General features: G+C 41.6%; 1 protein-coding gene across 1 annotated transcript; it reads left to right on the top strand.

Moving 5' to 3' along the window:
* Positions 1-19,200: 19,200 nt before the first annotated feature.
* Positions 19,201-27,404, top strand: WFDC1 (WAP four-disulfide core domain 1). The gene is made up of 6 exons (XM_015810568.1): positions 19,201-19,390; positions 24,703-24,898; positions 25,511-25,594; positions 25,677-25,817; positions 26,350-26,391; positions 27,125-27,404. The coding sequence occupies exons 1-6, from the start codon at positions 19,244-19,246 to the stop codon at positions 27,181-27,183; spliced, it is 669 nt and encodes a 222-aa protein (XP_015666054.1). The 5' UTR covers positions 19,201-19,243; the 3' UTR covers positions 27,184-27,404.
* Positions 27,405-27,608: the final 204 nt, after the last annotated feature.

Below are 27,608 nucleotides of genomic sequence, written 5' to 3' on the forward strand. Positions count from 1 at the left end.
GAGGAGGAGGAGGAGGGGGGGGAGGAGGCAATTCAATACTTTAGATTTTTCAAGCAGGTCACTTTGGAAAATGGAATCAGTTCAGGCTCATCATTTCATTGTTCGATCCACATTCTGTATCCAAACTGATCTAGAGATTTGCACACGAATCAAAGGTCCAAATCAAATTTCTCACATGGGCAGGAAAACAATAGCTAAAATGTAATCCTTCTCCCTCCTTTCCAGTTAAGCGGATGCTGCCATCTGCTTCCATTATAACAATCTGCGTTTCCTGCCCCGTGCATTCTTTCTCGATCAAAGTTGATCGAGAAAAACACTCAGAGTGTCGGGTGGAGGAGTTATATTTTGTTCTCAGCATTTGCAAAAAAAACCAAAAAAAACCCCGCCTTTCCATGAAAGGTTTTGTGTATTTGAAAAGCCACCTGTTGTTGAGATTGTCAGCTTTTGGAAAGGTCAAAAATATGTTTTTTCTGCATTGGTTTTCTGTTTTTAGATTTTTCCCACTGCCTTCTGCCATGCATGCTCTGAGAAAGGATAAGAGCTGCACATTTTGATTTGATGGCAGGTATCGGGGGAAGGCTGGCCAGGAATCATAGAGACACCAATAATGGGGAACAAAAATGAGAATGATCTTGTGATGAATTGTGATAAATGGAATTGGGGTTATTTGAAACTTGGAAATTATAAATATTAAATGTTAAATTTAAATATTAATGGGAAACTAAAAATTGGGAAAAACTAACCAGGACATTGATTGTCTGAAAAGATTGAATGTTAAAACAACTAGGATTGTTGTTGTTAGTTGCGAAGTCTTGTCCGACCCATCGCGACCCCATGGACAACGTTTCTCCAGGCCTTCCTGTCCTCTACCATCTTCTGGAGTCCAGAAGGTATAGGATAGATATAAACTAAAAACTATTGATAAATGTAAGAAAGTTATTTTTATTTAATCGATATAATAAGAATTGTATTAATTTAAAGATGAGACAGTAAATACCAAGGGGAAAAGAGAGAAAATATTTGATGCAATAGTTTGAGATCTGTACTAAAGATATTTTGTATGTTACTGAATTATTGACCAACTCAGCCGCCACGTTGCTTTTCAAATATTTAAATGTAAAACTAGAAAATCAATAAAATTTTCTTTAAAAAAAAATAAAAAAGAGAATGCAATGAACCAAAAAAATGGGAAGGCTGCTCTGCGGTTTCAGAGGATGCCACCACTTAGCATTTGTTTGTACAACTGGTCCTCAACTTAACAGCAGTTCATTTAGTGACCAAAGTTACAACGGCACTGAAAAAAGTCACTGATGACCACTTCTCACCCTTTTGACCGTTGCAGCAAGTTCCCTTAACAACCTTATTTCCTTAACAGCTGCAGTGATCCACTTGACAGCTGTGGCAAGAAAGGTCGTAAAGCGGGGCAAAAGTCACTTAACAACTGTCTGGCTTAGCAAAGGAAATGTTGGCCTCAGTTGTGCTTGTAAGTCAAGGAACTGCCTGTAAATTTGGGGTTTGTTTTTGCTTTGAATGGGAGAGAAAATGTTGGAAACTCCCCATATATTATGTGTGCTTCTTTATGTATAATCCTCAAGTTATGAATAATAATAATAATAATAATAATAATAATAATAATAATAATAATAATAAGAACAACAACAACAACAACAACAACAACAACAACAAGAACAAGAAGAACAAGAACAAGAAAAAAAGTTGGAAGGGACCTTGGAGTCTTCTAGTCCAACCCCCTGCTCAGGCAGGAAACCCTATACCATTTCAGACAAATGGTTGCCCAGTATCTTCTTAAAAACTTCCAGTGTTGAAGCACCCACAACTTCTGGAGGCAGGTTGTTCCACCAGTTAATTGTTCTCACTGTCAGGAAGTTTCTCCTTAGTTCCAGGTTGCTTCTCTCCTTGATTAGTTTCCATCCATTGCTTCTTGTCCTGCCTTCAGGCGCCTTGGAAAATAGCTTGACTCCCTCTTCCTTGGGGCAGCCCCTGAGATATTGGAACAATGCTATTATGTCTCCCCCTCGTCCTTCTCTGGAGTCTGTATTCCTTGAATTATGACAGTAAAAGGGCCTGAAAAGTGGTGAGACGTCCAGCTGCCGAGTGAATTCATGTGAAACTCAAAATGAAATTTCAGCCACCTTAAGGATCTAATAGAAATGCAAACATCTGTTTTGCATGAGACAGACGCTTCCCCAGTGAGCCCATGGTTGGCGAAAAGTCGCCTGTCAAAACAACAGTTGAAAGGACTTTGCGTGGGAACCGACATCCTTTGAGCATTTCTCCCTGGCATTCATAACATCTTAGACATTTTCCAGGCTGGGTGAAATGATGGTTTTTGTACGGTTCATCCAAATTACCTTCCCTGTAACCAGCAGGGCCCAACCTTCATTGCCAAGCTTCCCAAGACGCCGTCCCAGCTTCCTCCCTTGTTAATAAGCACCTTTGTACCAGCCCTGTCATTAAGGAAGCCCAAATTAAAAAGTAATCAAGATTAAAACAGTTTTGTTCCTGACGCTGCAATCCATCTGCATTAATGCCAATACAGCCCACAGAGTGGCCGTAATCAGTTCCATATCTACAACAGGGTTGCAAGCTGTGTGTTTTTAAGACTTCCTCAAACCCTGAAAGGGCATTGAAACGCTTTGGGAAATGCCTGATCTCATGGGGCATCTTCTCCAGATGCGAAACTCAATAAACACACATTTGTTCTTGATAATTAGCCCCACTTTGTTTGTGCCAAAACTAATTTCTTCCTGGTTTGTTTCTCATCAAAGGGCACCGTTCTGGGATGCCTGTGTGCTAATTTGTAGCCTTGTGTGTTGCGTGCCATATGTGAAGCCCCTTGACTTCCAGGCAAATCAGAAGCTGGGCTGCGTAAATCAAACTTCTTTGTAGACATCTAGAAAGAGGTTGGCAGGTGAGCTTTGTCCTCTGTGGATGCAGCATGGACCGCATGGTTCATTAGGTGAAAATTATACAGAATAACAGAATTGGAAGGGACCTTGGAGGTCTTCTAGTCCAACCCCCAGCTCAAGCAGGAAACCGTATACCATTTCAGACAAATGGAAATGGTTCCCCAATCTCTTGCATCCAGCTTTGATCACTACTCTAGAAAGAGTCCAGAGAAGAGCAACAAAGATGATTAGGGGACTGGAGGCTAAAAATATATAGAACAGTTGTTGGAATTGGGTCTGTCTAGTTCAATGAAGAGAAGGACAAGCGAGGACATGATAGCAGTGTTCCAATATCTCAGGGGCTGCCACAAAGAAGAGGGAGTCAAGCTATTCTCCAAAGCCCCTGAAGGCAGGACAAGAAGTAACAGGTAGAAAGTAATCAAGGAGAGAAGCAACCTAGAACTAAGGAGAAATTTCCTGACAGTTAGAACATTTAACCAGTGGAACAACCTGCCTCCAGAAGTTGTGGGTGCTCCAACACTGGAAGTTTTTAAGAAGAGACTGGACAGCCATTTGTCTGAAATGGTATAGGGTTTCCTGCCTGAGCAGTAGTTTGGACTAGAAGACCTCCAAGGTCCCTTTCAACTACTCTACTCTTCTCTTCTCTTCTCTTCTCTTCTCTTCTCTTCTCTTCTCTTCTCTTCTCTTCTCTTCTCTTCTCTACTCTACTCTACTCTATTGTTCTTTAAAACATTCCTCTAGAATTTTCACCTGATGAGCCATGCAGGTCTAGGCTGGTTGAGGAATTCTGGGAGTTGAAATCCACAAGTCTTAAAGTTGCTGATGTTGGAGACATCTGGTCTACCTATCTAATAAACTCACCTAATTAAATTCACAGAAGAGGTGAGACTTGAAGTCAAATGTTTAATTCCAAGAAAAGACAATCTCAACTCCAAGTCCCCCCCCCCCAAAAGGGGGGGAAGGACCATACCATGTCAATAATGAAGAATTGGAAATGGTGGAGAGCAAATTAGAACTCTTAAATTTACGCCACGGGGGGGGGACAGTTAATTTGTTGGAAATCAAAGCAAGCCAAGCTTTCTAATTTGTTTATAGAAGGGGGCCAAATTCAGTTGTAGCTGGACATTAGCGGAAGAAGGATCCTGATTGAAGACCAGAAAACTACAGGCCTGGCTGGTGTTTTTCTGGTTTCAAATTAGGACTCGCGAAAAACAAATCATTAAGGGAGCCAGAAGCACTCATGAGAAGACCTACTTCCTTTGTGGATAATTTTCAGCTTTTTTGTTTCCTTAGCTAAAACAAAACTCAAATGCAATCTTGGAGAATGAGTTCAAGCCAGCCTCACAGCTTCTATGGCAAACATCTTCCCTGACATAGTGAATTCCCTTCTCTTTTCTCTGTACTTCTCCAAGAGCAGCCACAGCTACAGAGAGAGAATCTGAGATTTGGGACAAAACACAACGGCAAGGTCTTCTGCTATGTAAAAAAAAAAAAAAAAGTCAGAATGGTGCCCGTGATTCTGATTCTGTCCAGCATTGGACAGCTCCAGGAATGTATCAGTTATCTTTAAAGCAGATTCACCTCTGAGCCATGAGTAGATCGTTTCATTGAGGTTCATGGAATAAGACACCGTTATCTGAATTCACACAGCCTGCTAAACCATGATTTAAAATCCACAGAGTATGATGAGCAATGCTGCGTTCTAAACATGGTTGAGTTGGATTCGGTTTTGTGTTTTGCACAACTCCAGCCCTAAGGGAGTAAATACTGTATAGCTTTGTGGGTCAGCTATGGGCATTTTGAAGAATGTGTTGGTTTGTAAGTGTATAAGATGCTGTATATCAGATACAGATGTCCTCTCCAGAGCAGGCCTATCATCAGTTTACACTGTTGATGAAAGCCCAGATGCGCTGGGCAAGCCACGTTGTAAGGATGCCAGACCATCGCATCCCTAAACAGCTCTTCTATGGTGAAAGTGATCGCACGGGGGACAAAAGAAGCGATACAAAGACACGCTGAAAGCATCTCTCAAGTCCCTGGATATCAACATCATCTCTTGGGAATTTTTGGTGCATGATCGACCGACGTGGCGTACCCTGGTTTACCAGGGTTGCCAGACATATGAACACAGAAGGACAATCTTGGCACAAGAGAAGCGAGCACTCTGTAAAGCCAGGGTTGCAAATGCTGAAGCAATAGTGTCCACATTTCTCTGTTCAGTATGTGGCAGAACATTCCGTGCTAACATCGGTCTCATCAGCCATCTACGGACACACCGCTGATGGCCCATAATCCATAAGATGTCAAGGTCTTCATCGAAATCGATGGACAAACAACATAAGATGCTGTAAGGTCCTTGGTGCTCTCTGAGCTTGGTTGTTTGCTTGCAGGTGTTTCATTACCAGACTAGGTAACATCATCAGTGTGAGTGAGTTTGTGGTTTGCTTCCTATTTATCTCTAGTAGCTCCGCCTGTTTGTGAAGGTGCAACTTTCTCCGTAGTAGTTCCTTAATTCAATTTTTTAGTAGTTGGAATGGTCCTTGAATCAAGAAACTACCAAGGATCTCAGCCAATAGACTCGACAATTGAGGTGGTTGAAATTTTTGCACAATATGGGAAAGTTTCTGGTTTTAAGGTAAATTCTAATAAGACTAAGATATTATCGAAAAATATGTTTAAGGAGGATAAAGATATGTTAGCCTTACGTACAGGTTTTGAAATGGTTAAAAAGGTAAAATACTTGGGGGTTTATATTACAGCTTCTAACACAAAATTGTATAAGAATAATTATGAAGCTTTATGNATGTTTATGTGGGATAAAGAAGGCGACCAAAGAATCTTGCAGCAAACCGCTTTTAGCTAACAAGAACAAAACTCCCTGGAGTGCAGAAGAGGACACTTAAATATTTTATCACATTTAATATTTGATGCCTGGAATTTTACTTCTGAATTTAAGACAGAGTTGGGGGGGAGAAGCCAACATATTAATTTCTCCCCCCCCCATTGTAAACTGCAAAGGCTGCAGGTTTTAGCACTGATGGATTCACTTAATAAGGCATCGGTGCTACCAAAGTCCTGGATAAATGTGGACGTGAGTTTTATCGGAAGCTGGAAAGGCAGAAAGTTGGACAAAGCTTTAAAAGAGGAGCTGGCCTCTTTTCCTGGGAAATATCAGCTGCCCGAGAAAGCCAGCGAGTCTCTGTGGTCTCTTTGACTAAAGACAAGGCTGAGATGCAGCCAAAGTAATGGGATCTGCCATCTGCTCCCTGTCCTCAGTTATGGCCCTTTTTTTGGAGGGGGGGGAAGTGAGTTGGCATTTTCGGAGCCAGCAAAACTGTGGGATTCCTCAGTCAAAAACGGGTGGAATAAACAAAAAGGCGAGAAGACATTTGCTTAAACTGTCCTCTGTCAGGGAAGGGAGAGAAAACACATCTATTCTTATTCTGTGCAAGCTTGTTCAATTTTGGCCCGTGGACCAGACGGAACTCCGTAATCCTTAAAAACATACTCCAATTTTCTCTGATCAAAATGGGCCACACGCGAAGGAAAGGTGTAGGCCGGGGGTATCCAAACTTGGCAACTTGAAAGACTTGTGGACTTCAACTCTCAGAATTCCTCCAGCCATTTCTAAATGAACCGTTTCATTCCATGGCTGGTTGTCTGAATGCAAATAAGAGAGGAAGCTACTTGAACAAATTACCACATTTACACACACACACACACACACACACACTGCTTCTCCCATCTGTCTGAAGTGATGTCACACAAATTCACACCCACGCAGCCTTAGCAGCAAATCAGTCTAACGGTTCCAGCCATTAATGTTACAGATTTTGCCAGTCTCATTATAAAGTTGTCTCGAAGTTCGGATAAGTTTGATTTTTGCAGCCAAAAGTAACATTCAGAGAGGTGTGAAAATCTTCATGGAAACTCTCCCATTTCCTATAATGTTTAAACTTTACCAATAATAATAATAATAAAAACCAGACACATTCAGAAGAAGGAGGAGGAGGAGGAGGAGGAGGAGGAGGAGGAGGAGGAGGAGGAGGAGGAGGCAATTCAATACTTTAGATTTTTCAAGCAGGTCACGTTGGAAAATGGAATCAGTTCAGTCTCTTTTAGCTAGTCATCATTTCGTTGTTCGATCCACATTCTGGATCCAAACTGATCTAGAGATTTGCACACGAATCAAAGGTTCAAATCAAATTTCTCACATGGGCAGGAGAACAATAGCTAAAATGTAATCCTTCTCCCTCCTTTCCAGTTAAGCGGATGCTGCCATCTGCTTCCATTATAACAATCTGCGTTTCCTGCCCCGTGCATTCTTTCTCGATCAAAGTTGATCGAGAAAAACACTCAGAGAGTGTCGGGTGGAGGAGATATATTTTGTTCTCAGCATTTGCAAAACAAAAACAAAAACCCAAAAAACAAAAACGCCTTTCCACGAAAGGTTTTGTGTATTTGAAAAGCCACCTGTTGTTGAGATTGTCAGCTTTTGGAAAGGTCAAAAATATGTTTTTTCTGCATCGGTTTTCTGTTTTTAGATTTTCCCACTGCCTTCTGTCATGCACGCTCTGAGAAAGGAGAAGAGCTGCACATTTTGATTTGATGGCAGGTATCGGGGGAAGACTGGCCAGGAATCATAGAGACACCAATAATGGGGAACAAAAATGAGAATGATCTTGTGATGAATTGTGATAAAGGGAATTGGGGTTATTTGAAACTTGGAAATTATAAATATTAAACGTTAAATTTAAATATTAATGGGAAACTAAAAATTGGGAAAAACTAACCAGGACATTGATTGTCTGAAAAGATTGAATGTTAAAACAACTAGGATTGTTGTTGTTAGTTGCGAAGTCGTGTCCGACCCATCGCGACCCCATGGACAACGTTCCTCCAGGCCTTCCTGTCCTTTACCATCCTCTGGAGTCCAGAAGGTATAGGATAGATATAAACTAAAAACTATTGATAAATGTAAGAAAGTTATTTTTATTTAATCGATATAATAAGAATTGTATTAATTTAAAGATGAGACAGTAAATACCAAGGGGAAAAGAGAGGAAATATTTAATGTAATAGTTTGAGATCTGTACTAAAGATATTTGTATGTTACTGAATTATTGACCAACTCAGCTGCCACGTTGCTTTTCAAATATTTAAATGTAAAGCTAGAAAATCAATAAAATTTTCTTTAAAAAAAAAATAAACAAGAGAATGCAATGAACCAAAAAAATGGGAAGGCTGCTGCTGCGGTTTCAGAGGATGCCACCACTTAGCATTCGTTTGTACAACTGGTCCTCAACTTAACAGCAGTTCATTTAGTGACCAAAGTTACAACGGCACTGAAAAAAGTCACTGATGACCACTTCTCACCCTTTTGACCGTTGCAGCAAGTTCCCTTAACAACCTTATTTCCTTAACAGCTGCAGTGATCCACTTGACAGCTGTGGCAAGAAAGGTCGTAAAGCGGGGCAAAAGTCACTTAACAACTGTCTGGCTTAGCAAAGGAAATGTTGGCCTCAGTTGTGCTTGTAAGTCAAGGAACTGCCTGTAAATTTGGGGTTTGTTTTTGCTTTGAATGGGAGAGAAAATGTTGGAAACTCACCATATATTATGTGTGCTTCTTTATGTATAATCCTCAAGTTATGAATAATAATAATAATAATAATAATAATAATAATAATAATAATAATAATAATAATAATAAGAAGAAGAAGAAGAAGAAGAAGAAGAAGAAGAAGAAGAACAACAACAACAACAACAACAACAACAAGAAGAAGAAGAAGAACAACAACAAGAAGAACAAGAACAAGAAAAAAAGTTGGAAGGGACCTTGGAGTCTTCTAGTCCAACCCCCTGCTCAGGCAGGAAACCCTATACCATTTCAGACAAATGGTTGCCCAGTATCTTCTTAAAAACTTCCAGTGTTGGAGCACCCACAACTTCTGGAGGCAGGTTGTTCCACCGGTTAATTGTTCTCACTGTCAGGAAGTTTCTCCTTAGTTCCAGGTTGCTTCTCTCCTTGATTAGTTTCCATCCATTGCTTCTTGTCCTGCCTTCAGGCGCCTTGGAAAATAGCTTGACTCCCTCTTCCTTGGGGCAGCCCCTGAGATATTGGAACAATGCTATTATGTCTCCCCCTCGTCCTTCTCTGGAGTCTGTATTCCTTGAATTATGACAGTAACAGGGCCTGAAAAGTGGTGAGACGTCCAGCTGCCGAGTGAATTCATGTGAAACTCAAAATGAAATTTCAGCTGCCTTAAGGATCTAATAGAAATGCAAACATCTGTTTTGCATGAGACAGACGCTTCCCCAGTGAGCCCACGGTTGGCAAAAAGTCGCCTGTCAAAACAACAGTTGAAAGGACTTTGCGTGGGAACCGACATCCTTTGAGCATTTCTCCCTGGCATTCATAACATCTTAGACATTATCCAGGCTGGGTGAAATGATGGTTTTTGTACGGTTCATCCAAATTACCTTCCCTGTAACCAGCAGGGCCCAACCTTCATTGCCAAGCTTCCCAAGACGCCGTCCCAGCTTCCTCCTTGTTAATAAGCACCTTTGTACCAGCCCTGTAATTAAGGAAGCCCAAATTAAAAAGTAATCAAGATTAAAACAGTTTTGTTCCTGACGCTGCAATCCATCTGCATTAATGCCAATACAGCCCACAGAGTGGCCGTAATCAGTTCCATATCTACAACAGGGTTGCAAGCTGTGTGTTTTTAAGACTTCTCAAACCCTGAAAGGGCACTGAAACGCTTTGGGAAATGCCTGATCTCATGGGGCATCTTCTCCAGATGCGAAACTCAATAAACACACATTTGTTCTTGATAATTAGCCCCACTTTGTTTGTGCCAAAACTAATTTCTTCCTGGTTTGTTTCTCATCAAAGGGCACCGTTCTGGGATGCCTGTGTGCTAATTTGTAGCCTTGTGTGTTGCGTGCCATATGTGAAGCCCCTTGACTTCCAGGCAAATCAGAAGCTGGGCTGCGTAAATCAGACTTCTTTGTAGACATCTAGAAAGAGGTTGGCAGGTGAGCTTTGTCCTCTGTGGATGCAGCATGGACCGCATGGTTCATTAGGTGAAAATTATACAGAATAACAGAATTGGAAGGGACCTTGGAGGTCTTCTAGTCCAACCCCCAGCTCAAGCAGGAAACCGTATACCATTTCAGACAAATGGAAATGGTTCCCCAATCTCTTGCATCCAGCTTTGATCACTACTCTAGAAAGAGTCCAGAGAAGAGCAACAAAGATGATTAGGGGACTGGAGGCTAAAAATATATAGAACAGTTGTTGGAATTGGGTCTGTCTAGTTTAATGAAGAGAAGGACAAGCGGGGACAGGATAGCATTGTTCCAATATCTCAGGGGCTGCCACAAAGTAGAGGGAGTCAAGCTATTCTCCAAAGCCCCTGAAGGCAGGACAAGAAGCAATGGGTGGAAAGTAATCAAGGAGAGAAGCAACCTAGAACTAAGGAGAAATTTCCTGACAGTTAGAACATTTAACCAGTGGAACAACCTGCCTCCAGAAGTTGTGGGTGCTCCAACACTGGAAGTTTTTAAGAAGAGACTGGATAGCCATTTGTCTGAAATGGTATAGGGTTTCCTGCCTGAGCAGAAGGTTGGACTAGAAAACCTCCAAGGTCCCTTTCAACTACTCTACTCTACTCTACTCTACTCTACTCTACTCTACTCTACTCTACTCTACTCTACTCTACTCTACTCTACTCTACTCTATTGTTCTTTAAAATATTCCTCTAGAGTTTTCACCTGATGAGCCATGCAGGTCTAGGCTAGTTGAGGAATTCTGGGAGTTGAAATCCACAAGTCTTAAAGTTGCTGATGTTGGAGACATCTGGTCTACCTATCTAATAAACTCACCTAATTAAATTCACAGAAGAGGTAAGACTTGAAGTCAAATGTTTAATTCCGGGCAAAGATAATCTCAACTCCAAGTCCAAAAAAAAAGAGGGGGGGAAGGACCATACCATGTCAATAATGAAGAATTGGAAATGGTGGAGAGCAAATTAGAACTCTTAAATTTAAGCTGGGGGGGGGAGGGAACAGTTAATTTGTTGGAAATCAAAGCAAGCCAAGTTTTCTAATTTGTTTATAGAAGGGGGCCAAATTCAGTTGTAGCTGGACATTAGCGGAAGAAGGATCCTGATTGAAGACCAGAAAACTACAGGCCTGGTGTTTTTCTGGTTTCAAATTAGGACTCACCAAAAACAATTCATTAAGGGAGCCAAAAGCACTCATGAGAAGACCTACTTCCTTTGTGGACAATTTTCAGCTTTTTTTGTTTCCTTAGCTAAAACAAAACTCAAATGCAATCTTGGAGAATGAGTTCAAGCCAGCCTCACAGCTTCTATGGCAAACATCTTCCCTGACATAGTGAATTCCCTTCTCTTTTCTCTGTACTTCTCCAAGAGCAGCCACAGCTACAGAGAGAGAATCTGAGATTTGGGACAAAACACAACGGCAAGGTCTTCTGCTATGTAAAAAAAAAAAAAATAGTCAGAATGGTGCCCGTGATTCTGATTCTGTCCAGCATTGGACAGCTCCAGGAATGTATCAGTTAACTTTAAAGCAGGTTCACCTCTGAGCCATGAGTAGATCGCTTCATTGAGGTTCATGGAATAAGACACCGTTATCTGAATTCACACAGCCTGCTAAACCATGATTTAAAATCCACAGAGTATGATGAGCAATGCTGCGTTCTAAACATGGTTGAGTTGGATTCAGTTTTGTGTTTTGCACAACTCCAGCCCTAAGGGAGTAAATACTGTATAGCTTTGTGGGTCAGCTATGGGCATTTTGAAGAATGTGTTGGTTTGTAAGTGTATAAGATGCTGTATATCAGATACAGATGTCCTCTCCAGAGCAGGCCTATCATCAGTTTACACTGTTGATGAAAGCCCAGATGCGCTGGGCAAGCCACGTTGTAAGGATGCCAGACCATCGCATCCCTAAACAGCTCTTCTATGGTGAAAGTGATCGCACGGGGGACAAAAGAAGCGATACAAAGACACGCTGAAAGCATCTCTCAAGTCCCTGGATATCAACATCATCTCTTGGGAATTTTTGGCGCATGATCGACCGACGTGGCGTACCCTGGTTTACCAGGGTTGCCAGACATATGAACACAGAAGGACAATCTTGGCACAAGAGAAGCGAGCACTCCGTAAAGCCAGAGCGCAAATGCTGAAGCAACAGTGTCCTCATTTCTCTGTTCAGTATGTGGCAGAACATTCCGTGCTAACATCGGTCTCATCAGCCATCTACGGACACACCGTTGATGGCCCACAATCCACAAGATGTCAAGGTCTTCATCGAAATCGATGGACGAACAACATAAGATGCTGTAAGGTCCTTGGTGCTCTCTGAGCTTGGTTGTTTGCTTGCAGATGTGTCATTACCAGACTAGGTAACATCATCAGTGTGAGTGAGTTTGTGGTTTGCTTCCTGTTTATCTCTAGTAGCTCCGCCTGTTTGTGAAGGTGCAACGTTCTCCGTAGTAGTTCCTTAATTCAATTTTTTAGTAGTTGGAATGGTCCTTGAATCAAGTAACTACCAAGGATCAAACCACACCCTCACCAATACAGGCAGGGCAAGCCACCTGTATATAAACAAAGGGCAAACCCCACTTCCTTCTAGTCCTGATGATGTTACTTAGTTGGGTCATGAAATGTCTGCAAGGAAACAACTGAGTTCAGAGAGCACAAAGGATCCCACAGCCCTTTTTCTCCTCCCCTTTCCCCTCCCCTCCCCTCCTCCTCTTCCTTTCCCCTTCTTCTTCTCCTCTTCCTCCTCACACCCCACTCTCTTCTAGCACTGATGATGTTACCTAGTTGGGTCATGAAATGTCTGCAAGAAAACAGTCAAGCTCAGAGAGCACCAAGGACTCCTTCATTTCAACCATGATCCACAAATATTCTTTTCGGTTAGTACACAAAATAATTTGTGAACCTGACAGCATCTTTCAATTTTGCATCCTCACCTTGGCGATATTTCTTCCAGCAGAGGGAGCTTGGTAACAATCCTCTTGCAAGCTGTCATCGCTCCGAAACGCTGCATTGCATAAATATTTGAGGAAAGCAACGTGTTTAATTTCTAACAGAGCTTTGCGGTCCAAATGAGCTTAGAATGTTTTCGTTACGCCCTGCATTAAATCCTCCCTTCAGATACTAATGAAAACCCAAGGTTTGCTTCAACTGAACTTGTGGGAATCGGTGTGGTTTGTAAAACATAGATTATGGCAAAGAAGGTTTGCCTGTTATTGTTTCATCTCAATATTCCCAGGAGGACCTCAACCCAGCATCCAGGAGAGTACCCCTCGTTTTATTCTCACAATAGCAAGCCAATGGCTGTGTTCAAAAGGAGTACTCTTACCCCAGACAGATAAAGATTTTGCATGAATTACACTTCAGAAAATGTAGTTTTAACTTTTTTTTTTTTTGCAGTTTAGCATATTAAGGGAATTCAGCCCTTAATATGATCAGTGGTTGAATGTACTGTGTGAAGCCAAAACATGGGTTAAACTAATAACCAGGTGAAGTATGTTTTGCAAATGGAATCTGTAAAGTTGGTTGAGCAGGAAAAAAAAAAGATGATTGATGGAAAGTCAAGAAGGAATTTGAACCCAGATCTCCTCAGCTGACTATACACTCTTCTTACTTATTCATCCTTGCTAAGATTAGGCAAAACAACAACAGCAACACAATGCTTTGGCCATCTGTGAAATCATTCAGTGTTTGCATCTTTATCAGCAGGCTTCTGAACTAGCTGGAGACTCAACCCTTGGCTGATATCAAAGATATGGTCTCTAGGGTTAAAGGATGGATGGAGGAGTGGGGACACCCAGTTTTAAGCCTTGGAACTCTCCGCCATGGAAAAGCCAGTGTGGGACTTTGGGTTGGAATACGAACTGACCTAGTAAATCAAACATTCAGTCAAGGAACAATTGAGAAGGCTGGTTCTTCTCCACTCCTTAGAGGGACGTGATGTAGCTGGAAGTCTTTATGATGATCAGAAAACAAGCAATGACACAGTTCATTTTGTGGTGACCTCTCATCCGCAGCTTTCTCAAGGCAGTGCCCTGAATGGCATTGCCGGTTGATTGACGCTTCCCCTACACAAAAGCTGAGGTCACGGTGAGAGCACCCCAAGGAGGGGCAACGCCAAATGGACATCTGCATCGTCTCTGGTGATGAGAACCGCTGAACTCTGTTCTGCAACTTTGAGGCCAAGCTGCCTTGGCAGTTCATAACCTTGAATGACAAAGACTTTTGAGCTGGGTTTAAGTAGACAAAAGAACAAGAAACTGGTCTGAAGGCCCCACGGTTGGATGAATGAGGACTGTGGTTATGAAGAATCACTTGACATTGTGTTTCTGGTGCCAGTTGGAAAATTCTTTTCATAAATGAAAATCCACACACCCTTGAGAAGGGATGACCCTTCTGCTACTCAACATTCTACTCACAGATTGGGTAAAAATCAATGGGGCCAGGGTGCTGATGGCCTTTTTCTGATTTGGTTTCTAAGCTACATAATGGTGGTTTTAATTCAGAGCAGCCCTTTGGCCCCGAGTCTCCCCAAATGCAAAAAAAAAAAAAATGGACTACACTGTTAGTCTCTTCTGAAAACAAAAATATGGAGGCCAGACTTCTTATATTCTTCTAGTGTGTGCAGCTGTTAGTGCACCATACCGTGTGGTCCTTGGCTCAACTGTAGGAAACACAACAGGAATGTGTTTTGTTCAGACTCTCTGTCTCCTTAGACTTCACAAAATGTATTGCAAGCCTGGCTTTAAGGTCCCTGCCAAGCCACTGTATATAACAATGCAACCGGATGGATGGATTTACCAACAATTGCATGAAATCCCCACTCGGCACAAAACAAAACTCCAGCAAGCTTTCATTTGTGCTTCTTAGGAACTAATATCAAGATGCCTACTATCCATACTGTTGGGGATAATAGGTAGTACAGTGGCACCTTGGTTCTCAACTGCTTTGAAACTCTTGTCGTATTTGGTACTCAACACATTTTGACACGAAAATTTTGCCCCGGTACTCATTGTTTGTTCAGTACTCAATGCACAAGCTAGATTTGTTGGTGTCGGCTGCCTTGTTACTTATTACATTATTCCTTATGTGGACAAATTATTTGGTACTCATAGTTTTTGGTACTCATTGCGCCTCCCAGAACCAATTAACGATGAGTATGGAGGTACCACTGTACAACCACTGATACATGTTTGCCTCTATTTGGGCTACTTTATCTGTAGTACACCAATTAGGACAATCACTGCATGGCACTTGGGTCTCTGAAGGATCCAAGTCTCATGTCTTTTTCACAGGTGTTGCGTGCATTTAAAATGGGTCCAGATTAGCTTACTATTCATTCCGGTCTTGCAGGCTGATTGTGCCGTATAGTCACAGCTTACAGGGCTGCTTTGCTGAAACTTAGAGGACAAGTGCTAGGGATGAAAGGAAGATATAAAAATGATAAATCACCAGCGCTGTCAAATGGCTACTTCTGCAAAAGATGACCTATCTCCAGAAATTAATTAAGGAGCTTCGATAATGCCATCCGTGCATGATGTCTTCCTTTGTTTATCTATTTCATTACATTTGTTATGGCCGCCGACTCCAACATCCTCTGGGCAGTTTACAGAATCCAAACCAGCTAAAAACAATGAAAGGAGGACAGCTTGGACTCAAAATGGGCACAATAATAATATAAAGCGGGCCAGGAGTCCCTAAACCTTCCACAGACATGTGTGGGAACAGAGCCAGGTCTTAAGGACCATCTGGAAGTCCACAAGAATGGATACCATCTGTATCTCCAGGGAGATGCTACTCCAGAGGATGGGGCTGCGACAAAGAAGGTCCACTTCCTTGGTCCCTCAGGTTGACAGCTTTTCATTGAAGGGACCAGGAGCACCCCCCCTCTTCCCAAGCATATCAAGCCAAGAGACACATTGGAGTTGGGTGGTCCTTCAGATGCTCAGGCCCAAGGCCATGGTTTATGCTGCAATGTAGGAAAAATAGATAAGCTAATTTATAAAGAAGTTCCTCCCTTCCAAAGAGCACTTTCCCCATTTCATTAGATGAGGAAACTGGGTGGTCTTTGAACCAATCCCCAAGAGGCGTCAGTGAGCAACATGTTTTGTGTTTGGTTACAGGTGACTGACTAGTGTGATGTTGCAAAGTCCTGACAGCAACAGTCTTCCTGTGGTGCTGCTGCTGCTGCTGCTATTTTCTACATGAGGTGCCCAAAACAAGATTATGTTGCTGGATAATAATAATAATAATAATAATAATAATAATAATAATAATAATAATAATAATAATAATAATAATAATAATAATAATAACAACAACAACAACAAAACAACAACAACAACAACAACAACAACAACAACAATAACAATAACAATAATAATAATAATAATAATAATAATAATAATAATAATAATAATAATAATAATAATAATAATAATAATAATAATAATAATAATAATAATAATAAAGTTGGAAGGGACCTTGGAGGTCATCGAGTCCAACCCCCTGCTCGTGCAGGAAACCCTATACCATTTCAGACAAATGGCTGTCTAGTCTCTTCTTAAAAACTTCCAGTGTTCAAGTATTCACTGCTTCTGGAGGCAGGTTGTTCCACTGGTTAATTGCTCTAACTGTCAGGAAGTTTCTCCTTAGTTTTAGGTTGCTTCTCTCCTCGGTTAGTTTCCATCCGTTGCTTCTTGTCCTGCCTTCAGGCGCTTTGGGGAATAGCTTGACTCCCTCTTCTTTGGGGCAGCCCCTGAGATATTGGAACACTGCTATCATGTCCCCCCTCGTCCTTCTCTTCATTAAACTAGACATACCCAATTCCATCAGCTGTTCCTTATATGCTCTTTGTGCTGTTTGCTGGGCATCCATATTTGGAGTCCAACAATCACAACCAACCTAAATCCAGACATCATCATGTATGCCAAGATGTAGGAGTGGCAGATGAGACAGAGAGATCTGCCGTGCCAATATGTAGGAGAAGGCCAAACCTGGAGGTGGAGGTTAAACAAGGGATCAGCCTAGAATCCCTACATAACCATAAGCAGGTTAACTCCAACTTCCCTTGAATTCTGTAGGTCCATATCTAACCCCAAACAGATGTCAACTGTTGGCTAAGAATATTCCTATGCATAGGCATCAGTAGCAATAATCAATTTAATTGGACCTTCACGTGTGGATCTGATCTGTTGCACCTGGCATGTGTAGAAGTCCAGCACAAGAAGCTAGAATTAGAATTAGAATAGAACTTTATTTTCACTTTAAATGTACATTAATCAGCATACATTAAAATGAAATTTCGTTGCATTCAGCTCTCAAAGGATAACCACCTCCAATATACTCAACATAAATGTGACCAAAGATTATGCATATAACCACATACACACACACATATATAACACAGGGAAACAACATAGTCTAGTTCGGATGTATACATGTCGAGGAAAAAGAATCTTGCGAATATTGGGAAGATACTTTCAACTGGCCATTTACATGGGAGCAAAGAGCCAAATGCACGTTTCCTAACTTGGTGCCACTGCTGATAAAATCCTTCCACACCATGTTGCTTTGATGCATACAGAACACACTTTTTGCCCCAAGAGCTCAAAGGAAGCTTCCACAGAGAGATTTTGCTTTGTTTTACAAGCTCCACAAAAATCATCCGAGATGAACTGGGATGATACAGCTTGACTGCCCTCCCCCCATGTTAACAATCGTTGTTTTATCAAGAAAACCCTAAAATGTTATAAAGTTTGTTTGTTAAACTGAGTTATATAATGACCTATCTCACCAGCTGGGAGACAAGCAAAAGATTACAAACCAACCAAAAGAAAACAGCAAAAAAAAAAGAATACAATAATACAGTGCTTAATAATACAGGGAATCTAAATTTAGTGGCTACAACTGAAACCAACAATTAGGCTGTTAAGCAAAGCAGTTGTTAAGTGTTAATATGACTGTGCTTATGATCTTACTTCAGTTTTCCTTTGCTTTATAGACCTGCCAAGGTGGTAAATCCACAGATCGGTCACAAAGTGGTTTTTTTTTTTCATCATCGTCATAAATGTGAACAGTTGTTGTCCGAAGCAGTTGCTAAGTGAGGACTATCTGTATAAAGAGAGATTTGTTCTTTGTCTGTCTGAGATTAGGATTTTTCTTGACACAGATGCATTATTAAAAGCACATCAGAAGTGCAAATCAAAATATAGAAATCAACCGGTGCTGTTTGGTTTTAGCTAGGTTCGATTTTATTCCTGTTTCTTGGAAATGGTTATTCCAACCATTTCTGATTCTCTCTGGTGTTTTCTGGCCCAACTAGAAGATGATAAAAAAAAATCTTCTGGATTCCTTGCAGGACTCTAAGATTTTCAAAAGTCTTTGGCTACCCCACAACATGAAATAAAATAAAAGGGTTACATCCAGGGCGTTTTTTTTTTCATACAATGCCCAAAACAGAGTTCCGGCACCTTTTTTTGATGGAATCTTGTAAGGTAGGCAAGGTGGGTTGTATGACGTGTGTGAGTTCCGGCACCTTTTTTTTTTTTTTTTTTTGAAAAAAAGCACTGGTTACACCTCTCTCTCTCTCTTTCTCTCTCTCTTTCTCACTCTCTCTCTCTCTCTCTCTCTCTCTCTAAAAAATAAAATAAAAGCAAATTAGGAAGAATAAAAGGTCCTTAACAGCTGTGATGGACTTGCCTGGAAAAGCTGTTTGCTCCAACATGTCCTTCCTATTCCTTGGAGAGCATTTTATCACATCCTTATTATTATTTTCCCAGCTTTCTCCTTTTCTTCGCTCACAGCAGCTGACATCCGATCCTTTCTCCCCCTCTGGATTTGAATGGCCCCCTCCCTCTCTCTTGCTCTCATTCTCTGTGGGTCCTTTAGGAGAGCCAGATGTTCAGACAAAGGTCTAAAAATAATCTTTCCTTAGAAAGTTGAGTGGCGGTGAGAGGTGGGGGACTCCACTTGGGAGCAATCGCAAGATTGGAGAAAGGGATCCAACTTGGAGCAAGAAACTTATTGGCAAGGCAGCAGCATCCTTTCTGGCCCCAGACTTGAACCCTTTTAAGGACAAACTGTCTGGGAGGGAACATTTCAGCCTGTCTTTCTTTTCTCTTTTCTCCCACAAAGAAATCTGAAGCAAATTTCATCCTCCACGAGGGAGTTTGCAATTTTCATTTTCATTTGTTCTTGTTGTTGTTGATAGGGTGCCAAAAGACAGCTGGAGGAGAAGGTAGAATGGGAGGCAAACTGCATTTTTGCACCACGTTCTTTACAACTACTTTATGCCTGGTGTTTCTGCTCTACCCGCCCTGGAACTATGCAAAGAGGCGCTGGAGAAGACAACTGAAGGCTTCACCGCTGAAGCTGGTGGAGAAGTACGACGTAAGTAAAAGCTGCCAATCAAGAAAAGGGAATGGTAGAACTGTAGTCCGTTGCGGGAATCCTCTGAGGTCACTTAGTCCAACTTTCTGCTGAAGGTGTAACAATATGCATGGAGTGTTGGGTTTACGGTTAGGCTTCAAGGTAGTTTGCAAGTCTTTGAAGGAAAGAAAACTCGCAAGTCTTTCAGTTTTCTCTCCAGTGATTAGAAGCTTCCACACTTGGCTAAACTCTGTCAACATCTGTCTTCAAAAGTTCTGAATTCATTGGACTTTCCATCCCCATCAAGTCTTTGCTCGTCATACCTTTTCTCTGTGCCAAATCTTAAAAACTCAGAGAGTTTAACAAAACTTAAGTGCTTCTGGCTTGTGTAGAGTTTTGTTGTTTGGCACACATCTGGATAAATATTCTCTGCCCAAAGGGATGTGGTCTAATCAAGCAAAGACCCCCTTAGAGAAGTGCATTTTTTTTCTTTTTATTTCACTTTTTCTGTTTCCACAAAGGAACCGGATGCCAGCTTGATACGGTTTCTCTATCCACTTATGTACTTAGATATAAGTACGTAAGTGGATAGCAGCTAAGCATCTTCTCCGCTGTGATACTTTACATTTCTCTTTTTAATTAACTATGCTGCTAATTATCTTAGCCTATTCAATTTTAAAAAAGTAATAGTTGTGGAATTTAGGGTGATAATTTGTGATTTCTTTTCCTTACTTGCCCAAGTTGAACTATAGTTTAATTATACACCGGGTTATGGTGCATTTATTGTTTTTAATTTATGGATGAGTGTTTTGATAGCTTCAATAACTGAAATCTTACCTTTATATGCTTTCTGGACTGTTTTAATGTTTGCAGAAGTTAAATATGTATCAACACAGTACATATTTCTTCAAATATAAATCCTAAGAGAATCAGAGAGAAACTTATTCTGAAGTATGTGTTCACTCTGATTCTGAAACTGCAGAATAGAACGGAATTCTTTTTAGGAGAACAGTTTACTAATATTGGCCAATAATCAGTCCATCCAAAAGTTTGTGATGCCTAAAATGCTAACTCATTTTATTATTACACATGGTTTGTGGCTGCCATCTACTTTGCAGACACATATATATCTTCTTAATACGGGTCAGTCTGAACAGGGGGTTGGACTAAAAGACCTCCAAGGTCCCTTCCACCTCTGTCATTCTATTCTATTCTATTCTATTCTAATTCTAATTCTAATTCTATTCCATCACATCCCACACCCATATCTGCTGGTGATAAAATTGTACCAAAATTTACGCATTTTTCCAAATGCTGTTCTGAACATGTGCAGGGGTTTTGGCCAGGAATTTCCCTGGCGAAGGGGCCTCAACCAAATATATCAAATCTTTTTGGAGAGTTCCAGGCAAGACTCTCCCATTGTGTGCTCAGATACAACCTGGCTCCTTTTTACAACAGTCTCTGTGATGTTCTTCACACATCTTCCCGAGACCCCATCTCAAAGAGGCTCCGAGCTGATTCTTGGGGAGCCTTAAGGAAGCTGTGGCACCAACCCAGAACGGTGGGATGTTGGGTGGAGTTGGTTTCCCAAGGGAGGAAACCAACTATGGAGCAGGTGGAAGTCCCAAAGTGCCTGGAGAATTGTTTGAGGTTAAAATGCCAAGGTGTTTTTATCGCTGTTTCTTTGAAAGACTGTTTCCTCTCTTTGTAACAAGAAGCCCTGAGAATTTTCAAGAATGAAAACTTTTTTAAAAAGAGAGAGGGTGTGTGTGTGTGGAAAGTGGAGGAACGGTGTTCTCCACTGAACCCAAAAAGAACATTTGAAGGGATTTTTTCTGGAGAATCTAGTTTATTTTAGATCTGTATACATAAATAACAGAAATTCTATTGAATGAGTGAGTACATGGATGCTTTTTGATGGTGTATTGATTATTCCTCAGCCTGCTTAGTTTCTACAATATTAACAAAGATGCAAAGGGAGACCCCTAGTGACAGACTCTAGGATTAACTTTCATAGATTAACCAAGTTATGGGAGTCCTGAAGAGAAGCACCATATGACCACACCCAATTGATGACCTTTTCTTCCCGTTGTCATTAAGCGAATCGCTGCAGTCCTTAAAGCCGCCTTCCCTGCCGCCTTTCCGTGTTGACTTGCTTGTCGGAAGCTGGCTAGGAAGGTTGAAAAACAGTAATCCTGTAATTGCAGAATACTGCAATTGCCTTAAGTGCAAGCCAGTGGCCAATAGCTCAAATTGCATTTACGTGACTGCAGGGACACTGTGACACTAAAATTGTGTGAGCATTGGCCATAAGTCACTTTTTTCAGCACTGTCATAACTTCGAACAGTCACTAAACAAATAATCATAAGTCGAGGACTACCTGTAATTATAGACCGGGGACTTCCAAACTTGACAATTTCAAGACTTGTGGACTTAAATGGCTGGCTAAGGAGAGTAGAGTGGAGTGGAGTGGAGTGGAGTGGAGTGGAGTGGAGTGGAATAGAATAGAATAGAATAGAATAGAATAGAATAGAATAGAACAGTGATGGCGAACCTTTTAGAGACCGAGTGCCCAAACTGCAACCCAAAACCCACTTATGCTTCGTCGGGTACCGGGTGGGTGTGGCCCATTGGCTGGGCATGGCTGCGGTGGTAACGGCAGACTGGGTGGGACTAAAAGGTTCAATAAATCAATTCCAACTTTGCAAGATCTTTTTTTTTTCCTGCAAGAAGTTGAAATTGACTGATTGATTGAACCTTTTTTTTTTTTTTGCACACAGTGGCAGAGGCCTAAAGCAAAAAGGTTTTATAAAACCCAGCTGAAGGCCTAGGACTGGGGCGACAGCGCGTGTGCCCACAAAGAGGGCTCTGAGTGCTGCCTCTGGCACCTGTGCCATAGGTTCGCCACCACTGGAATAGAACTTTATTGTCACTTTAAATGTACATGGAATGGAACAGAATGGAACAGAACAGAACAGAATAGAACCTTGGAGGTCTTCTAGTCCAACCTCCTGCTCAAGCAGGAGACCCTATACCATTTGAGACAAGTGATTGTCCCTTCTTAAAAGTGTCCAGTGTTGGAGCACCCATAACTTCTGAAAGCAACTTCTGTCCCACTGGTTAATTGTCCTCACTGTTAGGAAGTTTCTCCTTAATTCCAGATTGCTTCTCTCTTTGATTAGTTTCCATCCATTGTTTCTTGTCCTGCCCTCTGGTGCTTTGGAGAATAATTTGACTTCCTTTTCTTTCTGGCAGCCCCTCAAATACTGGAATCCTGCTATCACATCACCCCTAGTCCTTGTTTTCTTTAGACTAGCCAAACCTAAGTCCTATATTTTAGTCTGGGAGTTGAAGTCCCCAAGTCTTGAAATTGCCAAGTTTGGGGACTGCTGATATAGACCCTAGAATTTTCCTTCCTATCATAACATTGTGAGTTGCAAGATGCAGCAGAGATGCTTCTGAAGCTTTTCCAGATAATTTTTCCATAAATACTAAAGTTGTGAAAAACACTTCTCAGCTACTTGGAGAATTGTACAGTCTCTAAATTTAAAATTGTTCTGAAAGGATTAAATTTCAGAGGCCAAAGGCAGCTGGAGAGATCACAGAATAAAGAAGGAATGTACAAATAAGGCCATTTGGCAATGTTCTTGCAACGCTAAAATCTTCTCCAGCCTGTTTCACTCCAGGATGATGAGAGTTATAGAAAATCCACCTGAAGGGAAGGTTGTTGAACCACAGCAAATTCAAAAATGTGTGCTTGGATGTTATTTACATGTGCTGGGTAAAAACGTCTGCTCACATCGCTTGGAGGAATTGCCCAATCTAATAGGAATAATGTTCCTCTAAATTGAGTGTGTGCCCAGGCTCTGTAGGATATAATCTTTCTCATCTGAAAAGATTAGCAATAATCCTTTTGAAAGGATTTTTATTCCTGGTGACATGTCATCCGCGTATCCCTGAGCTAGCAAAAATACTCAGGATGCCTCTGGTTAATTAGGAGAGAATGTGGACCAAAGTAGGAGAAAGCTGTGAAGTCAAATTTAGTGACCTGACCTTGAAGATGTTGGCGCCATTCAGGGGGGGCAAACAAGAGACCCATGCTCCTGATTGAAAGGTTTTAACTTAGCATGACGTTTTGCCACAGAAGAGGCCGGAGAACAAGTAAGAACAGACCAATTATCAATAGAAGGGAATACCTGTACCTCAGGGTTGAACTGCGGGGATCCTTGGTGCTCTCTGAGCTGGGAGGTTTTCTTGCAGGCGTTTCATGACCCAGCTAGGTAACATCATCAGTGGAAGAAGGGAGTGCTAGCAGTATTTGCATTTGGGAACAATGCAAATTGTTTCATTATCTAGTTGGGTAATGAAACGTCTGCAAGTAAACCACCAAATGTGGAGAGCAACAAGGACCCCACAGTCCTCCTTCTCCTCCTCCTGCAGGGAGGAGGAGGAGGAGGAGAAGGAGGAGGAGGAGGAGGAGGAGGAGGAGGACAATGATGACAACAACTATGGGGTTCTTGGTGCGCTCTGTTGCAGATGTTTTCTTGCAGATGTTTCTTGCAGACATTTCATTACCAAACTAGGTAACATTATCAGTGCTGCAGGGGGGGAGGAGGAGGAGCAGGAGGAGGAGGAGGAGGAGGAGGAGGAGAAGGAGAACTGTGGGGTCCTTGGGGCTCTCTGGGCTTAGTGACCACATATTTGTTTCAAAGAATTTGTACCAGGTAACTTCTCATCAGGGTACATTTTTTGTGAATCCTCGGTGCTCTCTGAGCTTGGTGGTTTGCTTGCAGACATTTCATTACCCAACCAGGCAACATCATCAGTGCTAGTGTGAGTGTGGAGTTTGCGCCATGTTTAGATATAACAACTTGCCCTGCCCATGTTGGGTGAGAGTTTGCAGATCATTTCTCAATCTGTTGGTTTGTTCCCCAGTTGCAAATACTGCTAAAAATCAATAAAGGTCAGTCATCTCCTTTGGCAAACATATGAAATTTAATCCGCATTCTGGTGTTTTTCACTTTTCAAGAACCCGCGGATGGGTCAGTTTGGGTATGGAGCCATCCTCAAGCTGAGGGCTCTGCCGAATTGTCCTTGCCAGCCAGTGCCACCTTGTGGAATATCTAAGCATTAGACACAATTCTCAAAATCTTTCAGAAGAAAAAGCATTGTCTCCCTGCGAGCTTTCTATCCCTCGGTTGGTGAAAACGTTGAACAATCTGTCAGGTTGCAAAGGTGAACAGGTGTGTAGTAAGTCTGATAGAAAAGGATGGGAGAATGTGTTTGAAAAATGCTGAAGGGGGATCGAGTAAAAAGATCTGCTTTCTTCCAGGATTATGAGGACTCTCTTCATCCCCATAGTGCACACTACCAGAAGAATGACCGGTGTCCACCACCATCACAGACCTTGCCAGAACGAGCATGTGAAGCACCCAGCTGTCGGTCGGACTCTGAATGCGAGAAGCACAAACGCTGTTGCTATAATGGATGCATCTATGCCTGTTTAGAATCGGTGCCACCACCCCCAGGTAAATCAGCCCATAATAGCTCATGCTGGAGATGCTATCACAGTAGGTCCAAAGGACACTTGGCCGATGGGATCCTTGCAACTTGCTATATCCCAAAACAAAGGTCTTGGATATTGCTTTTTTTTTAATTGTTCTTGTAAGTCCTTCGCCAGGATGGGTGTAAGATAGATGGAAGCATCTCTTTAAGCTGGTAGACCTAGTTGTTTTCCAAGATGCTACAGTATTATGGGATTCTACAAAAGGGATGAAAGATGCACAGGAACAGGAACCATTAGCATGGCATAGATCATCAAATAATGGTTACAGCATGGTGTAACCCACTGGCATGGTCTCTTCTGTTCATCTTGTTAAAAGCTTCTTCTTCCTTGGTGGTCTCTGAATTTGGTTATTCTCTTGCAGACGTTTCATTACCCAAACTAGGTAACATCATCGGGGCTAATCTAGTTGATGTTGATGATGTTACCAAGTTTGGGTAATGAAAGGTCTGCAAGAAAACCACCAAGCTCAGAGAGCACCAAGGACCTCTCATTTCAACCCTGAGGTACAAATATTCTCCTTTATTGATGCTTCTTCTTCATAATAAGAGATATTCTGTCTGTTTTCATTGAAAAGTTTTAGATTGGCTGATTCAGCCCAAACCTCGCTGGTTGGGTGGAAATGGCTGGCTCTTGGATGGACCAGAAGAAGTCCTACAAGGTAGAGTAGTAGAACCACAGCAGTAGTAGCTCCAACGTGCCATGATGGACCTTCATTGATCTTGAGATGTTTGTTTCCATAGCTGAAACATGCAGCACCACTGAGGATGGAGATGACCCCCTGCATTGTCCAACAGGATTTGAATGCCACATCATCCATCCCGGGAATGCCGCCGAGGGCATCCCCAACCAGGGGCAGTGCATCAAGCTACGTGGGAACTCCGGTGAGTTACTGGCATGAATGTGAAGCATCTGAGCCCATAAATCATGGCCACGCAAGATAGTATCTTAAAGTTACATTCATAAGGATTTCTTTCAAAAGACAGAGGTAGAGAAATTGTGTTCATTAAAAGTTGTCCTAGAAGAGGTGGTGGAGAAGAAGAACTAGACCTAAGATGCAGAAAAAGTTGAGGAAACCCATTTTTGCCCTGTCTCCACATTTCATAATTTAGATAGCTCCAGGTGTGGAATTACCTTTGGAAGTTGATACAAAAACTAAAATAAAACAATGCTGTTTCTTACTATAATTCTCCAGGTTTCTTGGTTTCCAGAGACCAGAAATGCCTCTGTGCAACCTTGTCTCACAACTTAAAGCACAACTAGCATCCCCTGGGTAGTTCACAACAAAATTTTGTCATTTCCTTTTTAAAGCAATTTGAAGAAAAGAATGCTCACCATGCTTGTTAGCTGTGCCACATAGTCATTTGTGAAGATACTTAAGCTTCGCTGAGTTGATATTTCTTTTTCCTTTTCCAGATGGATGGAATCTAAGACCCAAATACTACAAGGACTATTTTGGTAAGTTCCAGCACTAAAAAGGCAGATCATGATTAAATCATATTTCTGAGGAGCAGCAATTTGAAGAACATGGATCTAGAAGGGTTGTTGATATAGGTGATCCTCAATTTATTACCGTTTGTTGAATATTTGACGTTCAAAGTTACAACGGTGCTGAAAAAAGTCCAGTCCTCCTTACGATTGGTCCTGGCATTTATGACCATCACACATCCCCATTATCACACCATCACAAGTCGGGCACTTGGCAACCAGCTCACACTTACAACCAGCTACAGTGTCCCAGGGTCCCATGATCACCATTTTCTGCCAATTTTTGGCACCTATTCAGAAGAATGGATTCACACTTACAACTGTAGTGTTCGCTTGCCAACTATGGATTCACTTAATGACTATCATAAAAAATGATTGTAACATTGTGTCCGATTCAACTTACGACAGAAATCTTGGTTCCAATTGTGCTTGTAAGTCAAGGTCTACCTTCAAATAATCCTTCAACATTCCATCTTAGCATAATAAGCAGGAAATAGATCCTTGGGTTGAAGAGACCAGTCTGAGGCCAGAATATTAGGGGGGGGGGATCTGGAAACAAGAGCCAAACAAATATGTTACAGGAAATCAGATTGTTTTAGTGGAAAGGAGCTAGTTCATCTTGCCATTTCCTAAAAAAAAATCTCAAAATTAACTTAGATGTCCTATTTTTATCGCTTGTTTTTTTCCAACCGTTGTTTTGCAGGACACAGTTCCAGCAATGGATTTGGATACGTGAAGCAAACGCAGAAGCACCTTGGTTAATTCAAGAAGAATTCTTTGGACTGGTCATGTGTGATCTCAAAGGGAAAATAAGAACATTGGATAGGCAAAGGATAAACCCTAACCAAGTGAGAATAAAGCCAGGAGAATGTACATGTTTAATCTGTTCATTGCCAGACTATTTTGAATTTCTTTTCAATATGCCTCAAATAAACTTACTGCCGGGGAAAGGGGTTAGATGGTCTCCAGTTCGTATCATTAGAAGCAGGATGGAGAAAACAGGCCTCTTCTAATAACGCCACACTTTAGCAGTGTTGCATTACGAGGTTTACAAGGCAATGTAAAGCATTGGCTTTTAATTTGTTCTTTGGAGAATACAGCCATTGTGTCCTTACTAATATTGATCATTGAATCTGAAACCTCTGCATGAATGAAAGCTCTGGTGTGTAGCAAAGATGGGATATTGA

This window comes from Protobothrops mucrosquamatus, unplaced genomic scaffold (genome assembly GCF_001527695.2).
Source record: "Protobothrops mucrosquamatus isolate PMUCROS unplaced genomic scaffold, P.Mucros_1.0 scaffold_38, whole genome shotgun sequence".
In the NCBI taxonomy this organism is placed as follows: Eukaryota; Metazoa; Chordata; class Lepidosauria; order Squamata; family Viperidae; genus Protobothrops; species Protobothrops mucrosquamatus.

Coding starts and splice junctions, on each gene's coding strand:
- WFDC1 (XM_015810568.1), top strand. CDS start 19,244: ATGGGAGGCAAACTGCATTTTTGCACCACGTTCTTTACAACTACTTTA. Junction 25,595..25,676: donor ACCAGAAGAAGTCCTACAAG/GTAGAGTAGTAG, acceptor TTGTTTCCATAG/CTGAAACATGCAGCACCACT. Junction 26,392..27,124: donor ATACTACAAGGACTATTTTG/GTAAGTTCCAGC, acceptor GTTGTTTTGCAG/GACACAGTTCCAGCAATGGA.